Here is a 26,068-nt window from a genome sequence, read left to right on the forward strand (position 1 = left end):
CGGGCCCCGAGGGTGGCAAGGGGCGTGCGGCAGCTGACGCCCTCAACAGGCAGATCCGCGAGGAGGTGGCGAGTGCCGTGGGCAGCTCCTACAGGTGAGATGCCGGACACGGCTCCTGCGACGGGGCTGGTCACCCTGACCATCTACCCAGGACTCATTCTCCACCTCGCAGGCCTCACATTCAGCCTCCCCTCCCAACCCAGACCACACTCTCCCCGACCCTTCCCAGGCACCCTCCCGTGGCTGATTCCTTTCGGCACTTTCTTCTGTGTCTTCCCCATCCCGCCCTACCTCGGGTCCCTCCCTGCCCCACAAAGACCCTTTGCAATTTTTTTGAAGGCTGTGCTTTCATTCCGCCCCACCCAGCTTACCCACTGCACTAGTCTAGATGCGGCCCCTAGCTGGCTCAGTCGCCACCCACCAGCCTTCATGCCTTCCCCCAGGGCCCCATTCTTCCAGAAGAATTCTTTCCCCGTGACCAATAACCCTCTTCCCTAGCCCAATTCCCTTGGCTTTTGATTCTTCCTTCCCCTCTCTCAGTCCCCGGGAGGTACCCAAACACCACACCCTTTTCTGGATCCCTTCAAAAATCCTTATAGCCTACCCTCCTCCTTCTACCCCTGGGCTTTGAAGCCAGACTCCTTAGGTTTCTTACTGGCTGTGGCACACTGGGCACGTTTCTTAACCTGTCTGGGCCTCAGGCTCTTATCGGATATGATTGAGAGGTTGGGAAGTACTCGCTCATTTATTAATTTAATATCCAACTTATTTTTGAGCACCTACTCTGTGCCAGGCACTATGCTAGACATTGTGAGGCTTAAATGAGATGATTGGGGGGAGGGCCTAAGGCCACAATACTTGAAAGGGCCCCAACTGAGCCTCTTTGATGCTAAATCCAGTGCACTACCAGGGTTCTGATAAGTTTAAAATTATATGATCCTCTATCCATAAAATAGAATTCTAATCAGCAATAAAAAGAAACAAACCTCTGATACATTCTACAGTGTGGCTAAACCTCAAAAACATATGCTAAAATTAAAAAAAAACCCCACAAACATATGCTAAGTGAAAAATGCCAAATGCAAAAGGTTACAGTGCCTGGCACGTAGTAGATGATTAGTACATTTTGGTCCTCTTCCAGCCTTCTGCAGGATGCTTCATTATTTTGATTTTCACTTTGTAGCTATGTCCTACTCAGCCTTCTCTTCTCTCTCCTGTCTATGTTCTCCAGATGTGTTTCCCATTCTCTTACCACCAAGAACGCCCCCCCCCCTTTTTTAAACACAGTTGAATGCCCTGTAAATGAATGCTTTCAAGCAAGGGCATAACCTCTCTCTCTTCCCATTCTTCTAGAATTCTTGCTTTGCTGTAGTCCCAGCCCTTCCAGCCTGCTTTGTCATCCTTCATGCATCCAATATGTATTTTTGAATGCTTTGCTTTTAGTCCTGCCCTTATTTTTCAACCTGAATCAACCAGCTAGCAGATCACAGTTGACTCTGAACATGTAACATGGGCATGGAGGTCTCTGGGGAAGCAGATGTGCATGATGGATAATTGAATGAAAGGTATCAAAAATGTGGCTTGTGGGGTCCTTCATCAATGCCACAGCCAGTTGCCTCCTGCTGGCCAGAGGGTGTGGCCAGGAGGACTGCAGAAGTAGTGTCTTTTGCCAAGACCCTATGTGCAGCCTCATGTCAGACAGGTCTTTCTCCAGTGAACATAACAAACACTTCTTTACATGCCGAGGAAAGACTAGCACAGTTAACATCCTCTCTGTTAAGACAAAATCAACCCCTCTCCTGGTTTTAACTCTGGAAAGCATTTTCCACTGAGAAGAGGCAGCCACTCTGTTGGCCACTACTCCATCTTCCTGCATTCCACCTCCCACTTGACAGTATTCTCTGGGTTTATTGTTATCTTGACCACACTGGTCCCTGAGGAGCATGCCGCTTCCCTCTAAAGCTCTGGGTCATGCAAGGACACGTATCCTTTTCCTTGATTCAGAGTCACCAGGAGGTAACATTTTCACAATATCTTTGTGCTGCTACCAAGAGAGCATCAACAAGAAAAGAAAGGGGCATAAAAAACAAAGCCAAGGTGTAGCTGGTGATTCTGCCATGGCTTTCTCATTTATAGGCCCCACTTCACTCCCTGAGAGCCCTAAAGGTGGCCCAAGATCTCAGATTCCTGGTCTGGCCTCTTTACCTTCCTACTCCCATTCAATGACCCTGTGGCAGGTGGAACTTTAACACCCACCAGGCAGGAGCTATCTCTCCTCACTTCCATAGAGTCAATGCCAATCAAGAGAGATTCCAGATTCTCAAATCTCCTTGGGTGATCCCACTCACTTCATATTTCCAAGTTGGTGGGGCTTTCTTTGTCCATGGATGATTGGCCAGACAGTCAGGGAATGACCCACCCTTCAGATACAACTCACTGTAAATATTTTGGCTTGTACCTATGTGCTGTATAGCCTCCCCCCCCCCGCAAAAAAAAATCTTAAATGTACAGTAAGCATGTCATGCTTTACAATTAGAATTATACACATACTGCAAGTGATTGGATTGAATAGCAGAAGGCTATACTCTTATAGCTGGTGAGAATGCTTATTTTTTTAAATTTTATCTTATTGTTTAAAGTATTACATAGTAGTACATATGTCTCCTTTTCTTTCACCCCCATTGACCTTCCCCCGGCCTCCCCTACCCCCCAGCACATGCCCTCACCCATCCCCTCCCCTCCAGTGTCTTGTGTCCCTTGGTTATGAGAGAATGCTTATTCTTGATGGCTATCAAAAAAAAAAATCTGAGCACCTCAAAAATGTTTTTTTCTAATTTGGATCTTCTGTAAAATTTAATTATGCATATGATTCTGGGCAGCATTTCCATTTTGCTGGTTAATCAGAATGGTTTTGAATCAGAATGAGTGTTGATGAGAGACATCAGTTTCTCTAAGGAACAATTTAACTGCATGACAAATTTGATGTGAAATTTAATAGTATTTTTTGCTCCAGAAGAAAAATAAACCAATAATAGGGAAATGCACTTTGGGCGAAAGTAGATATGAAAAATCAGATAATCAATTAATGAAATATACTATAAAGAAAAAATGCCTGGAAATGGTAGGCTTATCTGGAACATTGATTTTCCTTCCCAATTGTCTCACATTCTTTGCTTTGGTATGATGCTGAATATCTGCTGAATTTAAATATGCCCTGTGTATGCTGTAAAGGAGGCTTACCTTGCCTTATAAACCAAGTTGGGCTCCATTTCAATGATTATTTGATTTACAAACCCTTTTCTTCTGCCACTCTACATATATCATGGTGGTTTACACCATGGTGACTGGCTTATCTCATGGGCTTTACAAAGGACATCTGTCACATGACATCAATGGGAGCAGTTTGCTTAAATAAAGAACACATAATCCATCAGCTTAATATGTTGGTATATAATACAAAATATACATTCAGCATCTAGAGTCATACATATTAATTAGTTTTACCCTGCAATATACATTCAGTAGATAATATCAAATGTCCTTTGATGCTGTGGTTTTGAGAAACCTTCCCTATTTAACAGTTCATCTAATTCATAACCTACCCACATTAGCCTGAGATTTTTTTGCATTCAAATTGTATCTAAGGTACCTTTAGAATTATTCACAATCATGAAGTTGATTGATTTTTAATACATTCATTTTACATAGATGATATAAAATTTAGAAGCATTCGTTTGTTATCATTTTTAATGTTAAAGATGTAAAATTGAGAAGCATGTCTTTTATCATTTTTAATGTTAAGGATGGATTTCACTGGCCATTTGTGATTTTAGACCTAGCATTCTAAATTAGAAAATAGATGAGTCAGAGGAGGGGATTAAAATTCCCCTCTTAGCAACCAATTGCCCTAGCCTTCAGTTAATAGGGATAGATGGGGTAGCAGGTGCTCCCCATAGAAATGCTAATGAAAACTTTTCCTGGAAGAAATCAGCTGAGGCACCAGGAGGTAGATTTAATAAACCAGAGGCAAAATACTTAAAATGAGAGTGGTCACAAGGAAATCAGAAAGAAAGGAAGCCTTTAATATCTGCCCTTCAGTCTTCCATTAAGGTTAGAGAAAGGCCCGCCTGACTAGGCTTACGCTGTGCAGAATTCCCTATGCCTATAGCGCAACTGCCCATTTTCCAAATTTCTTCCTGGGTATACTTCAAGGCCACTCTTCAATGATGCCTTCCAGATTCTGTCATTCAGAACCAAATTTTCTTTTATTCCCTTTTTAATATTCTGTACACTTCTCATTGTCTGCTCAATTGTAAAATACTTTTGCCTGTTTCTGCCTCCCCCACCAGATCATGAACAATTGAAGGGAAGAAGTATATTTTGTTCATCTCTATATCTCTCATAGCATAACATTGTGCTAGGTGCCATATAGGCTTGTTGAATCCAGTGGCATTTGGTGAAAATTCTATTTACCTACATATTGATTCACTTCATTCAGTTTCACTTAGTTGAATTTATTTCAGAAAATGACCACCAAGCCCCTGCTATGTATCAGACAGGATGCTGGGGATACCAAATGAATGTCATAACCCTTATGGAAGGAAATTGTGTTTCCTTAATCAAAATAAAGTCCAGTTCCTACTAGGTTAGCACTAGGAGTAATGTTCAAATGAGGAAGGGCAGCAAGCCTTCCAGACCTGATTCTAGATGCACTCTCATCCAGGGTACTGGCCCTCCAGCTGGGCTGCCCGTTGGAATCACCGCAGCACTTTTAAAATGTTGAATCTGATCCAGTTTAAAACTCTGATTCAGTTGTTATGGGGTGTGGCTCGGGCACCTGAATTTCAAAAAAAACTGGCCCAGGTGATTCTCCTGGGCAATTCAGGTTATGACCTTCTTCCCTACGGCAAAGGACCTGAAACGTTAGTCCACAAAAGAAGCACTTGGAGAGCTTTCTGAAGTGCAGACTCCAGGGCTTCCTCCCCAGACCCGTGGATTCAGCAGCTTGAAATGGAGCCCGAGAACCTACAGTTTAAAAAGTGCTCTGGGTTGTTTTGATGCAGGTGAACTTCAGACTTGGAAAACCACTTCTTGGAAAGATTTGCTGTCTGTATGGTACTGATCTTTCCCACTTTCAAACACGGCATTCTTGCCAGTTAAGTCTTTTATGTCCTTCACTTACATTTTGTAATTTTCTCAAAAAATGCATGCACAGACACAATAGGATTTAAATGTTATGTTACTATATTTAGGTCTTTAATAATCAACTGGATTTTACCTTTATATATGGAATGAGGTAAGGAAGCTAATTTTTTCTTTTCCCATACCCTAACACCCTTTTAAAAAGTTCGAATTTTCCCCACTGATACCTCCACTAATATCTTCTCTTTCACAATAAGGGTCACATATGTTTGCATATATTTCCAAGCTCTCTGTTTTACTCCATTAGCCTGAGCTAATGCCAAACGATCATCTGTTTTTATCTATGCTATTTTAAATTATTTTCCACTGTAATGAGTTTTTTTTTTACATTTTTCAATTTGTTAATGCTCATGTGCATTTAATTTTTGTATGTTAATCTTGTATTCAGCAACTTTACCACACTCTTCAATTAGTTTTGTCTGTAGATTCTCTTCGGTTGTCTGTGCAGATAATGTATGTTTTTAGCAAATACCAATTCATTATCTTCCTCTCTAATATTTATATTTGTGGTGTGTGCGTGCGTGCGTGCGTGTGTGTGTGTGTGTGTGTGTGTGTGTGTGTTTTGCCGCGCTGGTGAGGACATTGGTGTAATTTTGATAGTAGGTGATAAAAAGCATTTTTTGTCTTGGGACATGGGAATGCTTCTCAAATTTTATCGTTAAGTATTAGGTTAGCTCTGAGGTTTATATGAGATAGCTTCATACCAGGTTAAGAAACTACCCTTTATCCTTGTTTACTAGGGGGATGGCATTGAATTTTATTGAATGCTTTCTCTGCATCACTGAGGTGATCATATGATTTTTCTCTTTAATCTGTTAATAGATTTTTCTGATATTGAGTCATCTTTGCATTTCTAAAATAAACCTTCCTTAGATAAAAATCTATTTTATGATGCTGAATTTGGTTTGCTATTTATTATTTTAAATGTTTGCATACAGGGAGGGGGATTGGGGGGACTGGGTGAAAAAGGTGAAGGGATTGAGAAGCACAGATGGGTAGTTGCAAAATTGTCATGGGGATGTAAAGTACAGCATAGGAGATATAGTCAATAATTTTGTAATAAATATGTATGGTGCCAGTTGGGTACTGGAAATATAGGATGGGGAAACACTTTGTAAAGTGAGGTGTTTTTACTGAGGAATTACCATGTGCAAAGCATCTGGCTAGATCATTGGTTGACCTTGTGCAGTTAACTCTCAGAGATATAATGCTGCCTGAGACTAACACACAAAGAAGAATGGAGATAACACAACCAAGTCTTGGTTGCTCTCTTAGGATAAATTGGAATCTAATCCATATATGAACTTAAAAAAGAGTCAAGCCAAAGGTAGTTCTAAATCAACCATCACTAAGAATCACTCAGTGTTCCAGACACAAAACTAAAATAATCTAACAAATGTTCACCAGGATTAAAGAGCCCCCTCCATAATCAGTGCAGCTTTGGCTTGACAAACTGCCAGTTGTATAAATGTAGACAGATGTGCTTGTAATTGTCTATTTTCTGAAGAAAATTATAAGATTGGCCTTGACCAGCAAGCTAAAAATTCTCTTGATGTTCACTAAAGATGCTAGTTTTCACCACTAGAAGTAATAATAGTAGCTGATTGAGTACCTACTATGTGCCTGGCAGGCTGCTAGAAACCTTAGATGCATTTTCTCCCGCAATCTCTATAGTAGCCCTGCAAAAATGATACCATTACTTCCCTGCACAGCCCTTCCTCCATGTCATATTAGCATGTATTATCTCAACTCAGTTTCATTCCCATAAGTATTGATTAGTGTCTACTATATATCAGGCTAATTCCTAGTATGACAAAGCAGTCATTGCTCTTGAAGGCTTATGTTTATTCAGCAGAGACCAGTGAAAAGTAATAGGTACTCCAATAAAAAGTTTGTGCACAGAAGAGAGAAGGTTTAAATCTACTTGATTTAGGGACTAGTAGGCTGAATCATCAAAGATGAGTGGGCATTAAATGCAATTGTAAGCAGTTCTGTGCAGGAAAACTTAGAAGTCTCATTGAGTGAGAATAGAACGGTTAGAGGCAGACGGGGTAAGTAGGCTGGGGCCAGCTCCTTTACCATATAAGCAAAGGGAAGAATAGCATTAGGTTTTGGATTTTAGAAAAGGTGACTGCAACAGCAGTGGGCAGGTTGGACTGGAGCGGATTAGAGTGGGAGCATGGAATCCAGGAAGGACTGAGGTGATGAAGACCTCCAGCAAGGAAAGAATGGAAATAAGCACGGATGGTGCAGAATAAAATAATGTCGTTGCTAATTGAAAATGGGCAGAAAGGAAGAGTCTGGGATGCTTCCCAGGCTGCATGCTTTGGATATCAGGGGAAATAATCATTCATTGAGCTAGATAGCACAGTTTTGGAGAAGTTGAATTTAAGGTGTCTCTTAAATTCATGATGTTCAGTGGAAAGTGAAATTAGAAACCCACCCTGATGGTAAGGGTACAAATTGTTACAATCACTTTGTAAAACTCTTTAGCTTTCTCTACCCAAGTTAAACATATGTTTTACCCGATGACCCAGAAATTGCACCCCTGAGTATGTATACCTAACAGAAATACGTGCAGAAGACGTGTACAAGAATGTATATAGCAGCTTTGAATAAAAGCTAAAAAGTAAAACCAGACCAAATGTCCATCAACAATAGGATAGATGAATTGCAGTATTTTCATACAGTGGAATATCACATGGCAGGGTGTGGTAGGTAGATTAATGTTCTCCTCCCCCATCCACATCCTAATTCCTGGACCCTGTGAATATATTATATTATAAAGCAAAAAGGACTTTGCATATATCCATGAAGTTAAGGATCTTGAGGTGGGGTGAGTATCCCAGATCATCCACATGAGCCCACTGTAATCAGGGAGCTCTTTATGGGTGAAAGGGTTAATGTCACAGTGAGGCAGTGTGATAAAGGCGTGGCCAGCCATTAGCTTTGATGACAAAAAGGACACGTAAGCCAAGGACTGACAGGAGCCTCTAAGAAGCTAGAAAAGAGGAGGAAATGGACTCTCCCCTAGAGCCTTCAAAAGGAACATCTTGCTTCTGTTGAACCGTGATTTTAGCCAGTGAGACCCATTTCAGACGCCTTAACTACAGAAGACAATGCATGCACGTTGCTCTAAGCCATTTAGTCTGTGGTAATTTGTTACAGCAACTGTAGGGAAGTAATATACAGGGTTTCTCAGTCTTGGCGCTATTGACGTTTTGCACCATTGTCTGGGGGAGCTGTCCTGTGCATTGTGAGATGTTTGGCAGCACCCGGCCTCTATCCACGCCATGCCAGTAGCATTCCCCACCACACCCACCCTGAGATGTGACAATCAAAAATATTTCCAGACAAAAATAAACAAATTTTTCCAGACAATGCCAAAAGCCACCCCTGGGGGTGTCTGTAGCAAAATTGTGTCAGGTTGACAACCACTGTTACAGAGCAATAAAAAAGGAAATCACTGCCCGGCCAGTGTGGCTCAGTGGTTGAGCATCAACCTATGAACCAGGAGGTCACGGTTTGATTCCCAGTCAGGGCACATGCCTGGGTTGTGGGCTCGATCTCCAGTGTGGGGCATGCAGGAGGCAGCCAATCAATGATTCTCTCTCATCTTTGATGCTTCTCTCTCTCCCTCTCCCTTCCTCTCCGAAATCAATAAAAGTTTTTAAGAAAAAACTTATACTACAATATCAATAATATGGATAGATCTCCATGATGATGAAAGAAACCCGTTACAGCTCACTTAATGATTCCATTTATGTGAATTTCAAAAATAGGCAAAAGTAGTTGATGGTGATGGAAATCAAAAGAATGGTGGTCTCCCGGGTGGGTGGGCAATTGGCTGAGAAGGAGATGAGGGAATCTTCTGAGAAGTTGGAAATGTTTTATAACTTGATCCGGGTGGTTAATTGTTAAATTAAGATTTATGGACTTCATTCTATGTGTGTTATATTTCAACAAAAAGTAAAAAACAAAATAAAAACTAAGTGAATGGAGATATAGGTTTGATGCTCAGGAGAAAGGGCAGAACAGAAAGATATATATGGATACTGAGCTGTCAGTGAGGGTCAGACCCATAGGTGTCAGAGTGGCTGGAGAGAAAAGAGGGTGAGCAGAAGGGAAGGCCAGAGCCCAGCAAGTGCCCACTTATCAGGGCTGGGCAGAAGAAGAATCAAGGATGGACCTTTGGTGTCTGTGTGTCTGAGAGCAAGAGCGGAGGCCTCACCATTGTCCCACTTCCCACCTCCCTGCCTCTGGTCTTGTGCATACCTGCAGGAACTACCCCACGTGTACTCCTGTCTGTTCTCTCCTCGCATAGTTCATTGTCATTGTGTATTTGTTTTCCAACTGAATGAAGAGGGTTTTGCAGGACCAAGCTGGTGTAACCACTTATGGTGGGAAAATTGGGCCCAGGCTCTTAGCCACAAAACCCACCGTAAGTGCCTTCCTGAATCACTGCCTCCTCCACTGTGCTGTTCCCTGTGGTCACTGTCTGTTTCGTACAGTGACTTCAAAAAGTTGGCCCACGTTGTGGCATATCCTAGAGTACAATCTTTTTAGCCCCTAAGAATTGTTCTCTATTAAACTGTAAAGATAGACAATGGCAGAATGCGAAAGGGCAGAATGTGTGAGAGAAGAGAGACATAATTAAGTTTCAACCTTATTTTTATCTGTGGAGTCCTTACTCTGTGCCAATTGCTTTAACATATTTTTCCTCTCCATTTAGCCTTCATAATGGCCTTTTAAAGTAAACAGCTCTCTCTTTAAAGTTGAGTCTGGGAGGTCTGGGGACTGAGGTCACATAACCAGCCAGTGGCTGAGCTGGCTCAGAAACCTGGTTCTCTTCATTCCAGGCTCCAGCTGTGTCTCACTCGTGAGCCCACATGGACCCCTTCCCTGTCCCTCAGTTCGACATGCCATTCCTGGGAGGGCTACTGTGTGTCTCCCCACCCCACCCTTCATGTCTTTGTGGTTCCAGCTCTCCTAAGCCAGGCCATTCTCCTTCACCAGCCTGTGTCTGCACTGGAGAGGGATAGGTGGTCTCACCACTCCTTATTCTGAATTCTCCATATATCCCCCTCCTCTCCAGCACAAGACCCAGGCACGGTGCCTCCGGGTTTTCCAGGACCTAACCTCTCAGGTGCTTCCAGCGTCTTGCCCGCTGCTCCTCACTCACACCTGATGCCCTTTCCTGGGGGTTCTCAGTTCTGGTTTCGCATTGAAGTCAGGGGCGCCTCAGCAGGTGACACAGCCCAATGACAGCCTGAGCTGGGCCTTGACAGGTCCCACATGGAACTCCTGCTGGATGTTGCTCACATTTTCCTCTCCTCCCCTCCTCCTCTCATCCTCTTTCTAAATTCTTCCTATCCTTCGGGCTTTTAGTCCATTGTGAAAGAAGCTTATACTATAAAAGCATGGCATTAGGCTGGCTTTATTGGATTGTAATATCATCATAACAATGCAGTGGGCTTAATATTATTTTTATTCCAAGTTCAACGCAGCGTCTAAAGAGCATGCAGTGGCTGGAGCTACGGGCTCAAAGGAGTTAGAGTGCAGAGCACATGATTCCGCTCACAGGAGCTGCCGTCTTGTGAGGGAGGTAACATGGGTGCAAGCATCTAACTACCAGGCAGGGCCTGGTGAGGGTTAAAATCAGGGGCCAGAGCTCTCTAGGGCCACAACAAGGGTTTGGCGAAGTGGAGATTCATGGAAAAGGTGGTTGTATAAGTCCTGGGAGGTGTCCTGTGAAGGATTTGGTGGCTATTAAAATGGTTTGGATCATCTCTCTGTAACTTAAAATCTGTGTGACCTTGAGATAATGACACAGTAGTGGTTTCACAGAGTCATGATGAAGAGGGAGAGGGATAATGCTTTTACCCAGTGCATACCCAATCACAGTAAATACTGGCTACTTTCATTATTATAAGAGTAGGCTACCAACGAAGTCTTTCATTTGTTCATACAGTGAACATTTATCACATCTGTATCAGGTACTATGCTAGGACCCGGAACACAGAAGTGAATTACACATGGTACTTGTCCTAAAAGAGTCCCGCTCTAGTGAGAGAAAAGGTGCACAGGGCACTGCGGGGATGTAGAGGAAAGAGGGTTTTGACTCAGTCTAAATCAGGGACCATTCCTGAAGAAGACGTACCTGTGCATTGGGTCAAAAGCATGGAGTTGTTTCCACTGGGAAGGCAAAAAATAAGAACTCTATATTCCTTCCTTAAGGTCTTTACAAATGGTATAAAACCAAAGAAGGCCATTTAAGAGAACAATCCTTACTAGTAATTTCAGCTTCTCTCAGACGTCTAGCTTTGCATTCAAATCCTGCTCACCACTTATTACTATATATCTTTGGGCAAATTACTTAACCCATCTTCTTTGATTTTGTTTCCTCATTGGTAAAATAGAACCAATAATTCCTACCTTGCAAAGTTGTTGAAAAACTAAACATTCCATTAAGTCTATGACTCTCTTACCTGTCTTATTTGCCATTGCACCCCCAGCACCAGGTTTAGTGCATGGTATTAATAGATATTAACTGAACTAATGAATGAATGATGTATGTACAGTGCTTAGCATAGTGCCTAGTCCCTAGTAAGCACCCATTAGGTAGCCACTATCCTCCTTGTCATTATCCCCAGTGGGTTTGAGGTCTGCTTGGCTAATATAAAGAGGTAATTTTGCACTTCTGTGTGTACATGTTCTGAATTTCTGGGAAAAGAGCCATGAAATGTTCAGATAAAAGATTCTCTATGAGTATTTTTAGTCGACTTGGAGAGTCAGGGAAGACTTCAGACAGGAGGGTAGCATCTGAGCTAGGCCTTGGAAGATTAGTCTTATTTCAGTCAGCAAAGCAATCAGGGAGGCAGGGAGTGGCATATTCCAGGCCCAATGGACAGCTGGCACATGGAGAGCTGTGGGGCAGCCACAGATACTCAGGTATGACAAGTGTTCCAAGTGTGAGGAGTGACATGGCAGGACACAGTGTGGAAAGGCCTAGGTCAGTGATCAGCAAACCCTCTGTGAAGGGACAGATAGTACATATGTTAGGCTTTGTCAGCTCTTAAATATTATATAAAAGAGAGAACAAATTTCCTAAAAGTTTTATTGATGAAATTACTGTATAATAATAATTGAATGCAAATCTTTTGTAATATAGGTCTACTGATGAGAAGAATAGATTTTTTAGGGGGATAATATTTGCTGAAATGGAATTTAAAATTAGCATTCCCTTTCATCATATTGATTGCAAATATTTACCTGCAAAACACTTCTCAGCTCATGGCTGAACAAAAACAGGTAGAGGGGCAGATTTGACTCCTAGACCACAGTTTGCCAATCTCTGATCTGTGTTACTGAGGACAGAATACTGTGATACCAAGTTTCAGACTCTGTATTTAAGTAGAAAATGACCTCTTGAATAGAGTGCCTGAGAATACTCGGTTTGACTGTGCCTTATTAAAGCACATCATTTATTCTTCCCAAGTGACATAGTCACTCTCTTGTTTCCTGACAACTGAAAGCAACAAGGCACTGATGTATGTGTGAGAGTTTCTTTGTCTTCATATATAATGGGTAGCCAACCCATCTCTCATGACAACCAAGAATACAAGGTACAGGAGCCGTCATTGTGAAATAATGTTAGTCTCTGGCTGCTATGACCATTTTGTGTGGGGTTTCTCCTGGAGCTGGAACAAGGCTTAAAAAAAAAAGACAAGGAATACATGGTGTTAAAAGATGCATGCAGCCATACTTTACTTGTCTATGATTCAGCACCTAAGGAAAGCATGGGAGAGAGCTCTACCAGGAGAGGGTTGTTCTGACTCCTCAGACAAGCCCTGACCCAGCATTTCTCCAACGTCTGCCAAAGGCTGGCTGTGAACTGGAGAGAGACTGGGTATTTCTAGCTGCTGAGAATCTAATCTAACACCATTCTCTGGGGGAGCGTTTAACACATCATAAAAGTCCTAAGCCATTTGTGAGAAGGAGATACTTTATAAGTGCTTCTTTCATCTCTATCTAAATGGAAGGATTTTAGTACAGAGTATTACTTTGTGAATGAACAATTTTAATTCAATTCAATTCAGTCTTTATAGGGTGTCCCCCAAAATGTACACACACACTATGAATAATTTATAAAGGCAGTGTTTATTAAAATACCTTTCATTTTCAAAATGGAACTATCGGCTGTTAAAGTGTGTACCCTGTGATTTTTGGGGGGGACACCCTGTATTTGTTGAGTACTTCCTATGAAGACACTGAGTTAAGCTCTGGGGATATGACGGTAAAGTCTGTGTTTGGGAGATCCTGATTTACTCTGTGTCCATTCCTACTTCAATAATAAGGATAAATGTGATGATGAAAGATGATGGCGATGATGATGATGATGATGGAGGAAAAAGAGGAGGAAGTAGGAGAAGATGATGCAGCAGCAGAAGCATGTATGCTTTTAACCAAGAAAGGTCTTCAGGGTTGGGGGTGGTAGAAGAGGGAAGGATTCTGAAGAAAAAGTGAAGAACCAAAGAGAAATTAGTAATCACAGGCACTGATCTGGTAGCCATGGTGCAGTGGGTCAACCAAACATCTTGGCATCAGATAAACCTCAGTTCAAATCCCAGCCTTTTTCTTTATATAACCTTGGTAAAGTTATTTCAAGTCTCTGAGCTTCAACTTCCTTTTCCAGAAAATGGGGAAATATATGTGTGTGTGTGTGTGTGTATATAATGACACATACATGTGTCAGACACTGTTCTTTTCCATAATGGGGATATATATGTGTGTGTGTGTGTGTGTATATATATATATATATATATATGTATATATCATAGGTTGTGTGGATGTGAAAATGCTTTATTAACATTAATGCCCTTGCAGTTGTAATTATAAATATTAATACTAATAAATGAGCATGGAATCCAAATGCATACCAGTTTAGGTACCAGGAGAGCAGTCACCCAGAACAGGCTGTGAACTAAGTTCTTGGATTACAGCTATGAACAAGGCAAAGTTCATTGTGGAGTGAGCAGTGTAATGATAGATACGGTGTTACATGCATGCCAGTGGCTCGTTATTAAATACAGTTGTGATGAATTTTAGGCAGGGAAAGTACAAGGTGCTAACAGAGCCTTTAATGGGAGCTGACAAGCCTAACCTAGACCAGGAGTTGGAGCTCTCCTCTGAAGAAGTGGCATTTGACATCGATGTAGAGAATCAAATAAAGGCCAACAGGGACTCTAGCAGGGAGAAGAAGGGCATTTACCACAAAGAAAATGTAGTAGAGAAATGAGAGACCAAGAACGGGGAAATATGAAGATTAGTGGAGCCATTTTAGGAAAACACAAAATGAGCTAAATGATCCAAGAGGCTGTAGATTGACAACAGGTGAAGAGAAAACAAAATGGCCAGACACTGAGAAAACCACTGAAAGAGATTCAGTGGGTGGGAGGAATTACCGTATTTTTCCATATATAAGATGCTACTTTTTTCTAAAATTGTTAGACTGAAAATCGAGGGGTGTCTTATACACAGAAGTCAGTCCAGGAGGGAGCTTTGCAGGTGCGTAGCTGCCCACACCTTGTCAAACAGGCTTCCTCCAATCACGAGCCTTATTGTTACTGACGTCAGCTGATGCCGTAATTGGAAGTGGAGATGGAGGTGGAGAGTGTGACCTGACCGGAGCATTCTGAGCCCATAAAGATGTCAAAGATAAATACTGGTAAGCAATTGTCTTACTCTGTAAAATTCAAACTGAATGTAATCAGCTATGCAAAAGAGCATGGAAATAGAGCTGCAGAGAGAGAATCTGTACTTCCTCCCACTGAGTGATCAGACAGTGGAGAAAACAGGAAGAACAACACCTAAAGATGCCAAAAAAGGAGAAGGCCTTAAGAGGAAAATCCAGCAATATGTTTAAAATATTGATTCATTAATTTTGGGTTGGCAAAGTGGGGGGAGGAGGCGGGGGCGGGGAGGTGCAGCGCATCTTATACTACATGGAAAAATACAGTAAGCTGGAATTAAAGTGGACCTCAAACCAGAAAAAAGACAAAGGGAGTGAAAACCCCAAGAATCAGCACTAAAGACTTCAGATCGCAAAAGCTTAGTGAGACCTAGAGCTCTAGCTAGTTAGGAATCTAATAAGTAAGCTGTATGTCATATGGTGAGACTACATACATAGATTTTTAAAAAACAATTTATACCTTAAATACTCTATATATACTATAATCAAGTAATTTATTCTGTGTTTGGCTTGAAAGAATATATGTTTGGTTGTGGGACACAGGAGATTTGAGGGAGATGGGACAGATCACAAAGGGGAAAATGCTATAGTCTTCAGGGTATAGATAGACACAGACTTTGGGAAAGAACTGCCCTGACCCCCATTCTCTCGGGCGGTAATGGTGGAAGTATCTAGCCACAAACTTTCTGTTAAAAGAGTATCAACTTACCCAGATAAGTAATGTTTTCAGCTAATTCACACCCATCAGCATCGTGGAAATATTTGACTGTTTCCTGGTTATTGGCACCTAGCACATATGTCTGACCAGGAGCTAGTGAGAGAAACAGAGGTAACACCATGGTGACCTATCTGCTTTGGAACTTGAGAAATGTGTCCCCAAAGGAAAAATAATCATAGTAAAAGTAGAGTCTGCAGCCCTGCCCTGGTGGGTGGCTCAGTTGGTTGGAGTGTCATCCCTTACACCAAAAAGTTTCAGGTTTGATTCCTGGTCAGGACCCATACCTAGGTTGCAAGTTCGATCCCTGATCGAATGCATACAGGAGGCGACCGATCGATGCTGTTCTTTCACACTGATGTTTCTTTCTCCAAAATTAAAAGAAACATAGCCTCAGGTGAGGATTAAAAAAAGAACAAAAACAAGTCTGCTATCTATCCGATATGTATAATATGATCATCCGTTAGCATATCCTATACCCAGCCTTGTGGCCTGATTATTGAATGGTATCATTAGGATGATGTAGTAACATCTTAAAGAGGATGGTCAATATACAATTAGGAAAACATAGACCCTAAAAAGCTCAATAAAAAATACTAATACTGAAAAAAGAAAAGAACACATGTGCTTTCATTTATTCAATTCCTGCCTACCTAGAGGAGGATGATTTTCGGGAACTAATTCCAACCAAATTCAAAATGTGAACATTTAGATGCATATGATGCCATCCCAGCTTGATGCAGAGCTCAAAGGGAAATTCTTAAATAACGGACACTTGTGAAAAACAACCCAGAAAAAAATATGTAGTCTTGAAATTTTGTTAGAAATCATTTGTTAAATAAAAATAATTTCTATACAAACAAACAAACCAGTAGCATTTGAGCTAAGACCAGAAGGACAGAGATGAGCCGTGATATCTGCTCCATCTCCTGTGTGACCCTGGACAAGCTTTCCTTCTGGCTTCATTTTCCTCACCTATCACTAGGGCTTCGGCCCAGGCCCCTCTCACTCAACCACACTCCAGGATCCCCATAGAAACCACAGTGCGTGATGCCAAAGATCGTGTGTATTTCAGGTTGCTGCAGATAACACAGGGTAGATAGAAGAGGGAGCGTGAGCATTGAAGAGGGAGTTCATGGCCAAGGAGTCCGTTTTATCCATTTGATACTGCCTCCGCTCTCGTCTAAGTATCTGGTGGTACCTTGTCTGAGAAATCTTCAAAGCACTTTTCTTTTTTCCCCCCGTTTTTTTAGAACTTTAAAAAATATTCTACAAAGAATAGCATAACATCCATATTCTTAATTTAAAATTTTATTACATTTTCTTCTGGTCTTTTTTGTGCTAAAACATTTCCCCTGTCCCACAGTAAAGTTCCTTTTGCCCACCTGGCCCAGACCCATTCTGCTCCTCCCTCTACCCCACAGGAGGTTGTCATAATGTTGGTGTGCATACCTCTTTATCCATAAGCTACATAAGGCATTGCTGTGTATGTAGCATTCTGTGACTTTTTGTCACTTGACATTATATCTTTTTTATTTCTTACCCTCACCTGAGGATGTGTTTATTGATTTGAGAGGAAGAGGAAGAGGGGACGGAGTGGGGAGAGAGAGAGAAACACTGATGTGACAGAGAAACATCAATCAGTTGCCTCCCATAGGCAGCCCGACTGGGTAGCAAACCTGCAACCGTTTTGGAGTATGGGATGACACTCTAACCAACTGAGCCACCCAGCCAGGACTCAACATTATACATCTTGGAAAAATACAAACAGGCATACATAAACCCCCATTCGTATACAGTGCCTCCTTTTCATTGTATAATCTACCAATATATGAATATGTCACATAATTATCTTTGTTTATATTTAGGGTTTCCTAATTTGTAACTATCACAAGTAATGCAACAGTGAATATCCATATACATGTCTTATAAATAAATAGGCTCAAGCATTAAGAGTGAGATTGTTGGATCTTGACTTATTCACATTTCACTGGATATTGGAACATTTTTCTTTTTACTGACTGACTCATTTACTAGTATACTTCAACTAGTAGTGTATAAAAGTATCCTTTTTTCTTACAATGTCAGTTATAATTTTCTATGTTTCATAGTGTGGTAATGATATATTTTTAAATTCTTATTTCCCCGATTTTCAGTGAAATTAAGGTTTTCATGTGTTTATTGACATTTTGCATTCCTCTTCTGTGGATTGCATATTTGGACGCTATGCCTATGGTCCTATTAGGGCAAGCATGTCACACTCCGGCCCGCAGGCCGCATGCCTCGTTTATTTGGCCCGTGTTAGCCTTTGAGTTTGACATGCTTGTATTAGGGTGATATCTTTTTTATTGAGCTACATTGATTCTGATTACTAATCTTTTCATCTTGTGGCTTGTCTTTTACCTTTGTTTATAGTGTCTTTTGTCACACAGCAATTTCTTATTTTAGTATATTCAGTGTGTTTAGTCCTTGCCTTTATGGCTTATGATTTTTTATTCCCAATTTAAGAAATACTTTACTATCCCGACGTGGTAGACACTTTTTTTAAATATATATTCTTCTGATGGTTACAAGGTTTATTTTTTCACATTTAGGTTTATAAACCAGGAATTCATTTTTATGCATAGTGTGAAATAGGGATGCGTTTTCATGTTCTATGTAGAAAGCCAATGGTCCCACATCCAATTGTTTGACAGGTCATTCTTGTCCCCTGATTTAAAAAGCTCCCTCTGTCTTATAGCAAGTTCCCTCTTTTGTGTGGATCTGTTTACGGGCTCTCTATTTTGTTGCACTGGCCTGCTGTCTATTCCTAACGAATACCATGGAAACCTAATTGTTACGGCCTTGTATTAGGTTTTGATTTTTAACAGGGCAGGCTCCTCTTTGGTGATTCTTTTTTAGAATTGTCTTGGTCTTTCTTAGACATTTACCCTTCCATATTTAGTTTGGGCTGAATTTGCAGCTGCCACAAAAATTATTATTGAGATTTTGAATTGGCTTGGGTTAAAGTAATGGATTAATCAGAAAATTGATATCTTTATAATATTGAATCTTTCATTGTATAAACAAGCTATGTCATTCCATTACTCAGGTCTTTGTTTATATCTTTCAAAAAGGTCTCTTTTCTCCCAACCCACCCCCACTGCCCCCAATAGATTTTGTTGCTGTTATGAATGAGATTTTTTTGGTTATCTCTTCTGATTGGTTGCTGGTGATGTATGGACAGGGCATGCCATGATGCTGCGGTGTAGTCAGCGAGGTTCCAGGAAATGGAGGTCGAGAGGTAAGGGTCATGCATTCCAGATGCCCCAAACAGCATGTACAAAGGCTTGAGGTGTGAGAAACGAAGCACAGGAAACAGGGGTAATGTAAGAGGCCTTGGTATAGACTTCCTGCCGGGGAATGGCAGGGATACGACTAGACATGTGGGCACTGTGGGCACAGTGGATGTGTTGGGTATGGTTCGGCTTATGGAGTTTACTGGCAGGAAGTGGAGACTGTTCTGCGCTCTCTCTGAATCAAACTGTTGAATAATTGCTAAGCCCTTTGGCTTACCTAACTGGGCTTTTGGCTGACCATCTAGGTTAGTGGTTCTCAACTTTGGCTGCACATTAGAATCACCTGGGAATCTTTTTAAAATCCTGATTTCTGGGCCTCATCCTCCGGAAATTCTGTTTCTTTGTTATGGGGTGGGGCCACAACATTAGTAACAAAGAAACAGAATTTCCAGGGCATGAAGCCCAGAAATCAGGATCTTAAAAGATTCCCAGGTGATTCTAATGTGCAGCCAAGGTTGAGAACCACTGATCTAGGTTCTTGTTACTCAAAATGTGTGGTCCACAGACCTACAGCATCAGCCTCACCTGGGAGCTAATCAGAAGTACAGCATCTCAGGTACTAGCCTGGGCACACTAAATCAGGCTGCACCTTAACAAGACCCAGGAGCACTGTAAAGTCTGAGAATACCTGAGCTAGGGAAGGTTTTCTCTCAGGCGGACTCTAGACCACCTGCCTTGGAGTCACATGGAGTGCTTGCTTACAGTGTGGATTCCTGGGCCCCATCCAGATTCCTGGGTCCTACCCCAGACTTTCTGAATCTGAATTTTTAAAGTCAAACCCAGGAACCTGAATTTTCAGGATGCTTCTGAGGCTATTCACATGCACACCAACTGTCCACACGAATCCCCCCAAAACTTGGCCCAAGCAGTCATGTTTGAGTTGGGTCAGAAAAACTGAACTCCTTAAACTGGCCTGGTAAATCACTTCTTTCCCTTTGTATGCAAAGCGCTTCACAAGTTATTGTCTCCAAGAGGTGCTCAATAAAGATAAGCCATTGATGTCATATTTGTGATATTTGAAAGGCTATTAGTCCCTTGTCAAGGGCAGGATCTAGGAAAGGGTGTGTGTGTGTTTGTGTGATGTGTTGGGGAAGGGGTGAACAGAAGGATGCAGGGTGATGGATAACTCAGAGGTCCTCTCAGCCTGTTCCCTGACCAGTGCTGGTGACCATCTGCTCAGAGCTGCTGCCTGTCTGGGAGTCAGGGGTATCCATGGGAACCAGTATGGAGGTTGCCAAGAGGACTCCATGGCTACCAGCCAGAAGGGAGAATGGAAATCAAGTGGAACCAAAAGTGACAGACTGGTGTGTGTTTAATGGAGTGCGAGGCAGTCATCTGTGAAAGCAAGGATGGGCATGAGCACATCCAGCCTACCGTCCAGGCACTCAGAGGAAACCTCCAGAAAACACTGACTCGCACAGCTGCGCCCACAAGGACCACTTGAGGCCATTTGAACAGCACTGTAGCATTTCTGTCTTTCTCCCTCCCTTCCCCCTTCCCTCTCTCCCTCCCTCCTTTAAAGGAAATTCAGTTTTTTAAAAAAGTACAATTTAGTAGAAACATAGATAATGAAGATTTTAGTCACCTCAGATCCCACCACTCATAAGAAGATGCTTTAATTTTGGTGTTAATTCATCTTTTTTGCTATACGTATTGTTATATGGCTGACATCATGCATTGCCAGTACTGTATTCATTCCACTTTCTACAAAGTTCTTTTGAGTAAGGCATTTAGTTTTGAGAAAAACATGGGATTTTGTGTGACATGCCCCCTGCATTTGCATCCTGAATCTGCCTGATTGAAAATGAGTAACTGAGCCTGGCCGGTATAGCTCAGTGGTTGAGCATTGACCTATGAACCAGGAGGTCATGGTTTGATTCTGGGTCAGGGCACGTGCCGGGGCTGCCGGCTCAACCCCCAGTGCGGGGCATGCAGGACGCAGCTGATCAATGATTCTCATCATTGATGTTCTATCTCTCTCTCCCTCTCTCTTCCTCTCTGAAATAAATAAGAATATATTTTTAAAAATGAGTAACTGAGGCCAACGAGACAGATTGATCCAAAGCTGATATTCCTGAGTAAACCTTGTGTGCCATCTCAGCTAGCAGTGCCCATTTCAGTCGTTTCACCAGCGTTTGAATTGGTATTTCTTGGGTATTTAAGCAACATTGGTAAGACCGGTGCCTAAAGAAAACATGCTTCCAATAGGGAGAAAAGAATGAGGGATTGTTTTGCTTAGATATTTCTTGACAGAGCATTGGGATTTGAAATGCTGTTGACCCTAGAATGTGACATAATGGGGTAAGACGCATAGATCTGGATCATTTCTCCGTTTTACTCGTGCAACCAGAGGCCTTATTGTTCCTGTTGCCCCCAGAACACTTATGCCCCAATGGCAGGTGCTGCATCCTTAAGTGACCAGTCGTGCTCGAGGGGAAAGTGAGAATCACCAGCCAAAATGTGCAAACCTGTTGGGGAGACCAAGATGCCATTTCAATCAGCGTTTCTCAGATGCAGTCACTGTTTACTCCAGTTCTTTTTCTGATCAGTTCACCAGTTCTGCATGATCTTGAGCTGTAACAGGGCTAGCCGGGATGTGGGAGGGAGCTGCAGCGGATGAGGGCTTAATAAGGGCCTCCTTAGTGTATTTTAATTTTTCTCAAGGCACTATAAACCCCTTATTTACATCAGTTAAATTATTGCTTATTGTTCCAACACATGGATGTAGCACATTTTATTTAACCATTCTCCTATTATCGGACATTTTACTTGCTTCCAACTTTTCACTATTAATTCAAAACATCATAATGAATGTCATTTCTTCCCTCCCGCCCTTCCCTCCTTCCTTCTCTTCTCTTCTCTTCTCTTCTCTTCTTTCCTCTTTCCCATTTCAAAGCCTTAAATCCAGTGGCAGTTTGGTGACCCGAGGGAGTTTGAGAAGTAATCTGTCTTGACCTTGAATTTTACAGATGTGACAGCTGAGGCTGACAGCTGCATTTGTGATTTGCCTATGAGTGACACACAGAGGTGGGCTTCAGAGCAGGGAATTGAATCTGAATATTTTTGGACTCCTGGTCCAGTGCTCTCTTCTCTCTCACCAAGCAGCCAGCAACTCCATCCTTCTGTTTTGCTTGCTCACATATTTCACATCTCATCATTTAAAAGTATTGTAAAGTTCACTCATTCAAGGCACTATAAATAGCTGAGTTTATTTTATTGGATGTGTTTCTGCCCTTTTAAATATTTCTGTCCTTTTAAATGTTTGTTTATGAGTGACTACTGTCTGTTCTTATGGCAAACTAGAGAGGAGGAACTGTGTCATTTTCCACTCAGCATCAGTAACTACTTTCCTTGCATGATTGAAGGGAGCCTGTGATCACCCAACCACTCATATGGTCCACCATCCACTTTTACACCTTTGCTTGAGAAAACAACATAAGCTTGGGAGCAGCTTAAAAATCAACTCAAAATTCTACCCCCTCCCCCCAAAGTGAACACAGTTATTGATAGAAGGCTTTAAGTTTCTTGACTAACTTTTTAAATTCAACCAATATTTTTGAACACCCACAAGGAAACAAGACACTGAGTTCATCTAATAACTGTTCAGAGGGAGAACGGGCTTGTCTTCAGTTTGTTTCTGGTGTAGTAGCGGAGGCTGCTCTGTAATGTAGGCTTTGTTATCTGGTATGGGAAGCCAACAGGTCAGGTCCACTGCCACTGAAAGGACACTTATTCTCAAGAGGAAGGGACAGGTCACCCCATGCCAAGCAGGGCCACCTGGGGAAGCACCAGGATTGGTCAGAAGGCAGAAGGAGTGACAGAAAATGTGGGGGGAAGGCCTTTATTGTGGCTTTTCCAGGAAGAAATGGGTGAGGCAGGCTAAGCAGTTTAAGGGTTGGCTAGTTTGAATACACTCAGTGGGCTCTGGGGCCTGGGGGCTGTCTGTAATTGTCTGATGCCAGGCAAGAGAATAGAAAGCCCAATAGAGGGGGTGGTGTATGGTCATTGGATTGGTTGGTTTGTATGTGAAAGAAACCATTACTGTCTTTAGGAATGGCTAGCCCTGGGGTAAGGGTGGGGTCAGTTTCCCCAGGGTCAGTGAGGCCACAGATGCCAAAACACCAGAATAAAAAGATGCTTATTAATGCAGAGGTGAGGCAGGCACTTAATCTAGCAGCGTAGAAGGTCGAAAGCTACAAGGGACAAACAAAGAAGCACACTTTGGGTGCTAAGAGGAAGAGATCATTTTAATACTTGTTCTGACAAAGACTTAATGGAAGAAATGGCTTTTCAGCGGGGCGGGGTAAGGAGAGGGAGTCCCAGCTTCCTTCCTCCACTGGCTGGCAAGTTGCCCACCGTGGGCCAATGACTGAAACCCTCTGAGCAATATTTATTCTGTTTATATCCCAGAGTTGTCGTGCAGATCAAGCAAATCCCTCCGTGCTTGTCTCCTAGGACACAATTCATGGGCCTGCATCAGAACCGCATGAGTGCTGGTTTAAAGTGCAGTTCTGGGACCCAGAACCAGACTCTGAGGCTGGGGCCCAGGAGTCTGCCTTTAACAAGCCCCTCACTCCCACTGCAGCTGGAGAGCAGCCGAGAGAAGTCATTACTGGGCACAGTCAGACTCCAAAGGGTAAAATACTCACCATGTGTAAAGAGATCTTTCTGTACTTCCTAAAGCGGAGCCTTCACCATGCTTCAGGCTCTTATTGGTATGCATGTCTGCTCCTTCATCAGGAGTTATGTTTGGGTTGCCTGCCGCAGGTAGCATTAGCCGAGCCAGGTATGAAACGCATGGGCAGCGGAGAGATCCACCCCGAAGCCCTGCCTCCCGCTGCTCCGCTGTCCTGTCCGAGGCCAGCCGCCCGGGGAGGAAGGCTACAGTTGCCCCCACAGCCTCTGGAAGGAGGCACCGAGCAGCCTCGTCCTCATCCTGCCAGCGCTCCGCTCAGCGTCAGCGGGGCCTCGGACGCAGCTGTGTGATTACAAACTCCATGTTTATCCCCATGGGTTCCTATTTTTACCTCAGTTTTTAAAAATAGGCACTGACAGGCTAACCGAAAGTCATTTTGGCACTTTCAAGGGAAAACATATGGGTAAGAATTATTGAATAATTGCTAAGTCCTCTGGCCTTTCCTAACCGGGCTTTTGGCACACAGACACTTTCCCACCTGGTAGGGATTGAAGGCGTCAAGGGGAGTGACTCAGAGGAAGCACCACTCTTTGCCCTTGGCGTTGATGGTTTTAATCCTCCCGGAAGACCTACAAGGCACATTTCCCCCATTTTACTTCAGTAAAATGAGGCTCCGTGTATTCGGTCCCTCGCCAAGGCTTCCCGGGAGGCAGGGTGGGTGAGGTTTCCCGCAGGCTGTGTTCCAGTGTAGAAGCCCCTTGCTCTCCCTCCGAACGGCCTTGAAGAAGATGCTGGATCCTCAGGGGGAGGTTAAAAGCCTGGTTCCAGCGGATTGCTTTTATAGAAACCCTGGTGATGTATCTCTCCTTTTAGGAAGTGGAAAACATTCCGTTTACTGGCCTCCGTCGAGATCATTCTCACCGGATCTCTGACACAGCCCCGTCCTGGCTGCTGATTTCGCTCCACATTTTCTTTCCCACTCGCCTAGTGATCATGCAGTAATTATTATGTTGGTAATTACCTCATTAGTAGTTTGGTGTGAGAAAGCTCAGTGAAAGAATAATAAAAGGGCATCTCTTTATAGCTACAAGATGACAAATAGAGTTTTAATAGCCCCTAAACCCTCATTAAAAGAAAAGGGGGACTTTTGAAGTGCCAGTGTATCTCTTCATCAATACATGTCCCTCTGAAGAGTCCAAGTCTTCCCTGTGGTCTGAAGAGCCCATTTCTGGGTGAGTGACGGCATTCTGAAGGCTCTAGGACAGAAGAGCAGCAGCAACCATGACCGGCTTCACCCGCCCACGACTCCCCTGCCCAGGGCTTCATAAAGCTGGAAAGGACACACGGCCTGACAGGGAGCAGGGTCCCAGCCGTTGGTCCCCAGCTCCAGCACCTCAATGTCCCTTCTACTGAAACTGTTGCAGAACTGACAAGGTGACCAGAAAATACACAGAGAGTACTCGGAGATACAGGAGAAACCCATTTATTTTCAGATGCTTTGCATGTACAGTGACTCAGAGGAGACTGTTTCTCTCCAAATCATGAGCAAACCAATATGGAGGAAGCTCTCCCTTTATATCCTTTGGTTTCTTTGTCCCCCAAATATGGATGGGACTTCTGGACCTTTCACAGGCTTTGCAAAAAGCCCCGTGTGTTGGGATGGGGGCCGTGAGACCACACCTAAAGGCCTGGCCTGGTACCAGCGCTGATAATCCCCTCCAGGGGTTGTGAATTGTTCATGGTTTATGGCCTTTGTAAAATGTATTTAGGTAAACCGATCTTGTAAGACCAGATTGTGGAGAAAGGGGCAGTGACTTAATTATAGGTTATCAAGAATGTACATTAGGTTACCGACACAGATTCAGATTGCTAGCCCCCCAAAAATGTCTTATTTTCCCCCATCAAAACCAGGTGGGAAGCCCCGAGGCAGAAACGGTGTCCTGAGCAGCCTATCTGGCCCAGCTCTTGACAGGAGGAGTGGAAACATGTAGTCAGGGCTTCTCTGCATGCAGTCCTGGCTCCCCTCCATTGGGCTTCCCTGACTGTCATGCACCCCCTTGTTCTCTACCCTCCCGGGCCCTGACCATAGCCACATGTCAGGGGTCTTTGTGGAATTTGCCGTCTCCATTTTGGGCATGAAAAACCCTCTGCCTCCCATCTTTGGTGATTTCTTAGTCATCGAAAGTCAACTCATGTCCTCTTCTACATTTCTGTCCCCTCTCTCATAAGGTAGAGTAAATCCTGTCATTTGTTTGCCCTTAGGACTTTTTACAGACTTCCTGTGTAATATTATTCATTCAGCAAATAGTTTTTCTTAAAAAAAAAAAAGTTTTCGGAGAAACCAAGATGGCGGCATAGGTAAACACCGGAGATTGCTGCCTCGCAAAACCACTTCAAAAATACAACTACAAGACGGAATGGACATC

The 26,068-nt window shown here is 42.8% G+C and overlaps 1 protein-coding gene across 1 annotated transcript in view; it reads left to right on the forward strand.

Moving 5' to 3' along the window:
• Positions 1-5: 5 nt before the first annotated feature.
• MAP6 (microtubule associated protein 6) overlaps positions 6-26,068 on the forward strand; it is a gene marked incomplete at its 5' end in the record, with an annotated part of 76,995 nt that continues 50,932 nt past the window's right edge. The window contains one exon of the mRNA XM_006777966.2: positions 6-94. Within this exon, the coding sequence (XP_006778029.1) occupies positions 6-94 (89 nt within the window). The remainder of the gene's footprint in view (positions 95-26,068) is intronic.

The sequence above is a fragment of the Myotis davidii genome, unplaced genomic scaffold (assembly GCF_000327345.1).
Source record: "Myotis davidii unplaced genomic scaffold, ASM32734v1 scaffold169, whole genome shotgun sequence".
NCBI classification, from domain to species: Eukaryota; Metazoa; Chordata; class Mammalia; order Chiroptera; family Vespertilionidae; genus Myotis; species Myotis davidii.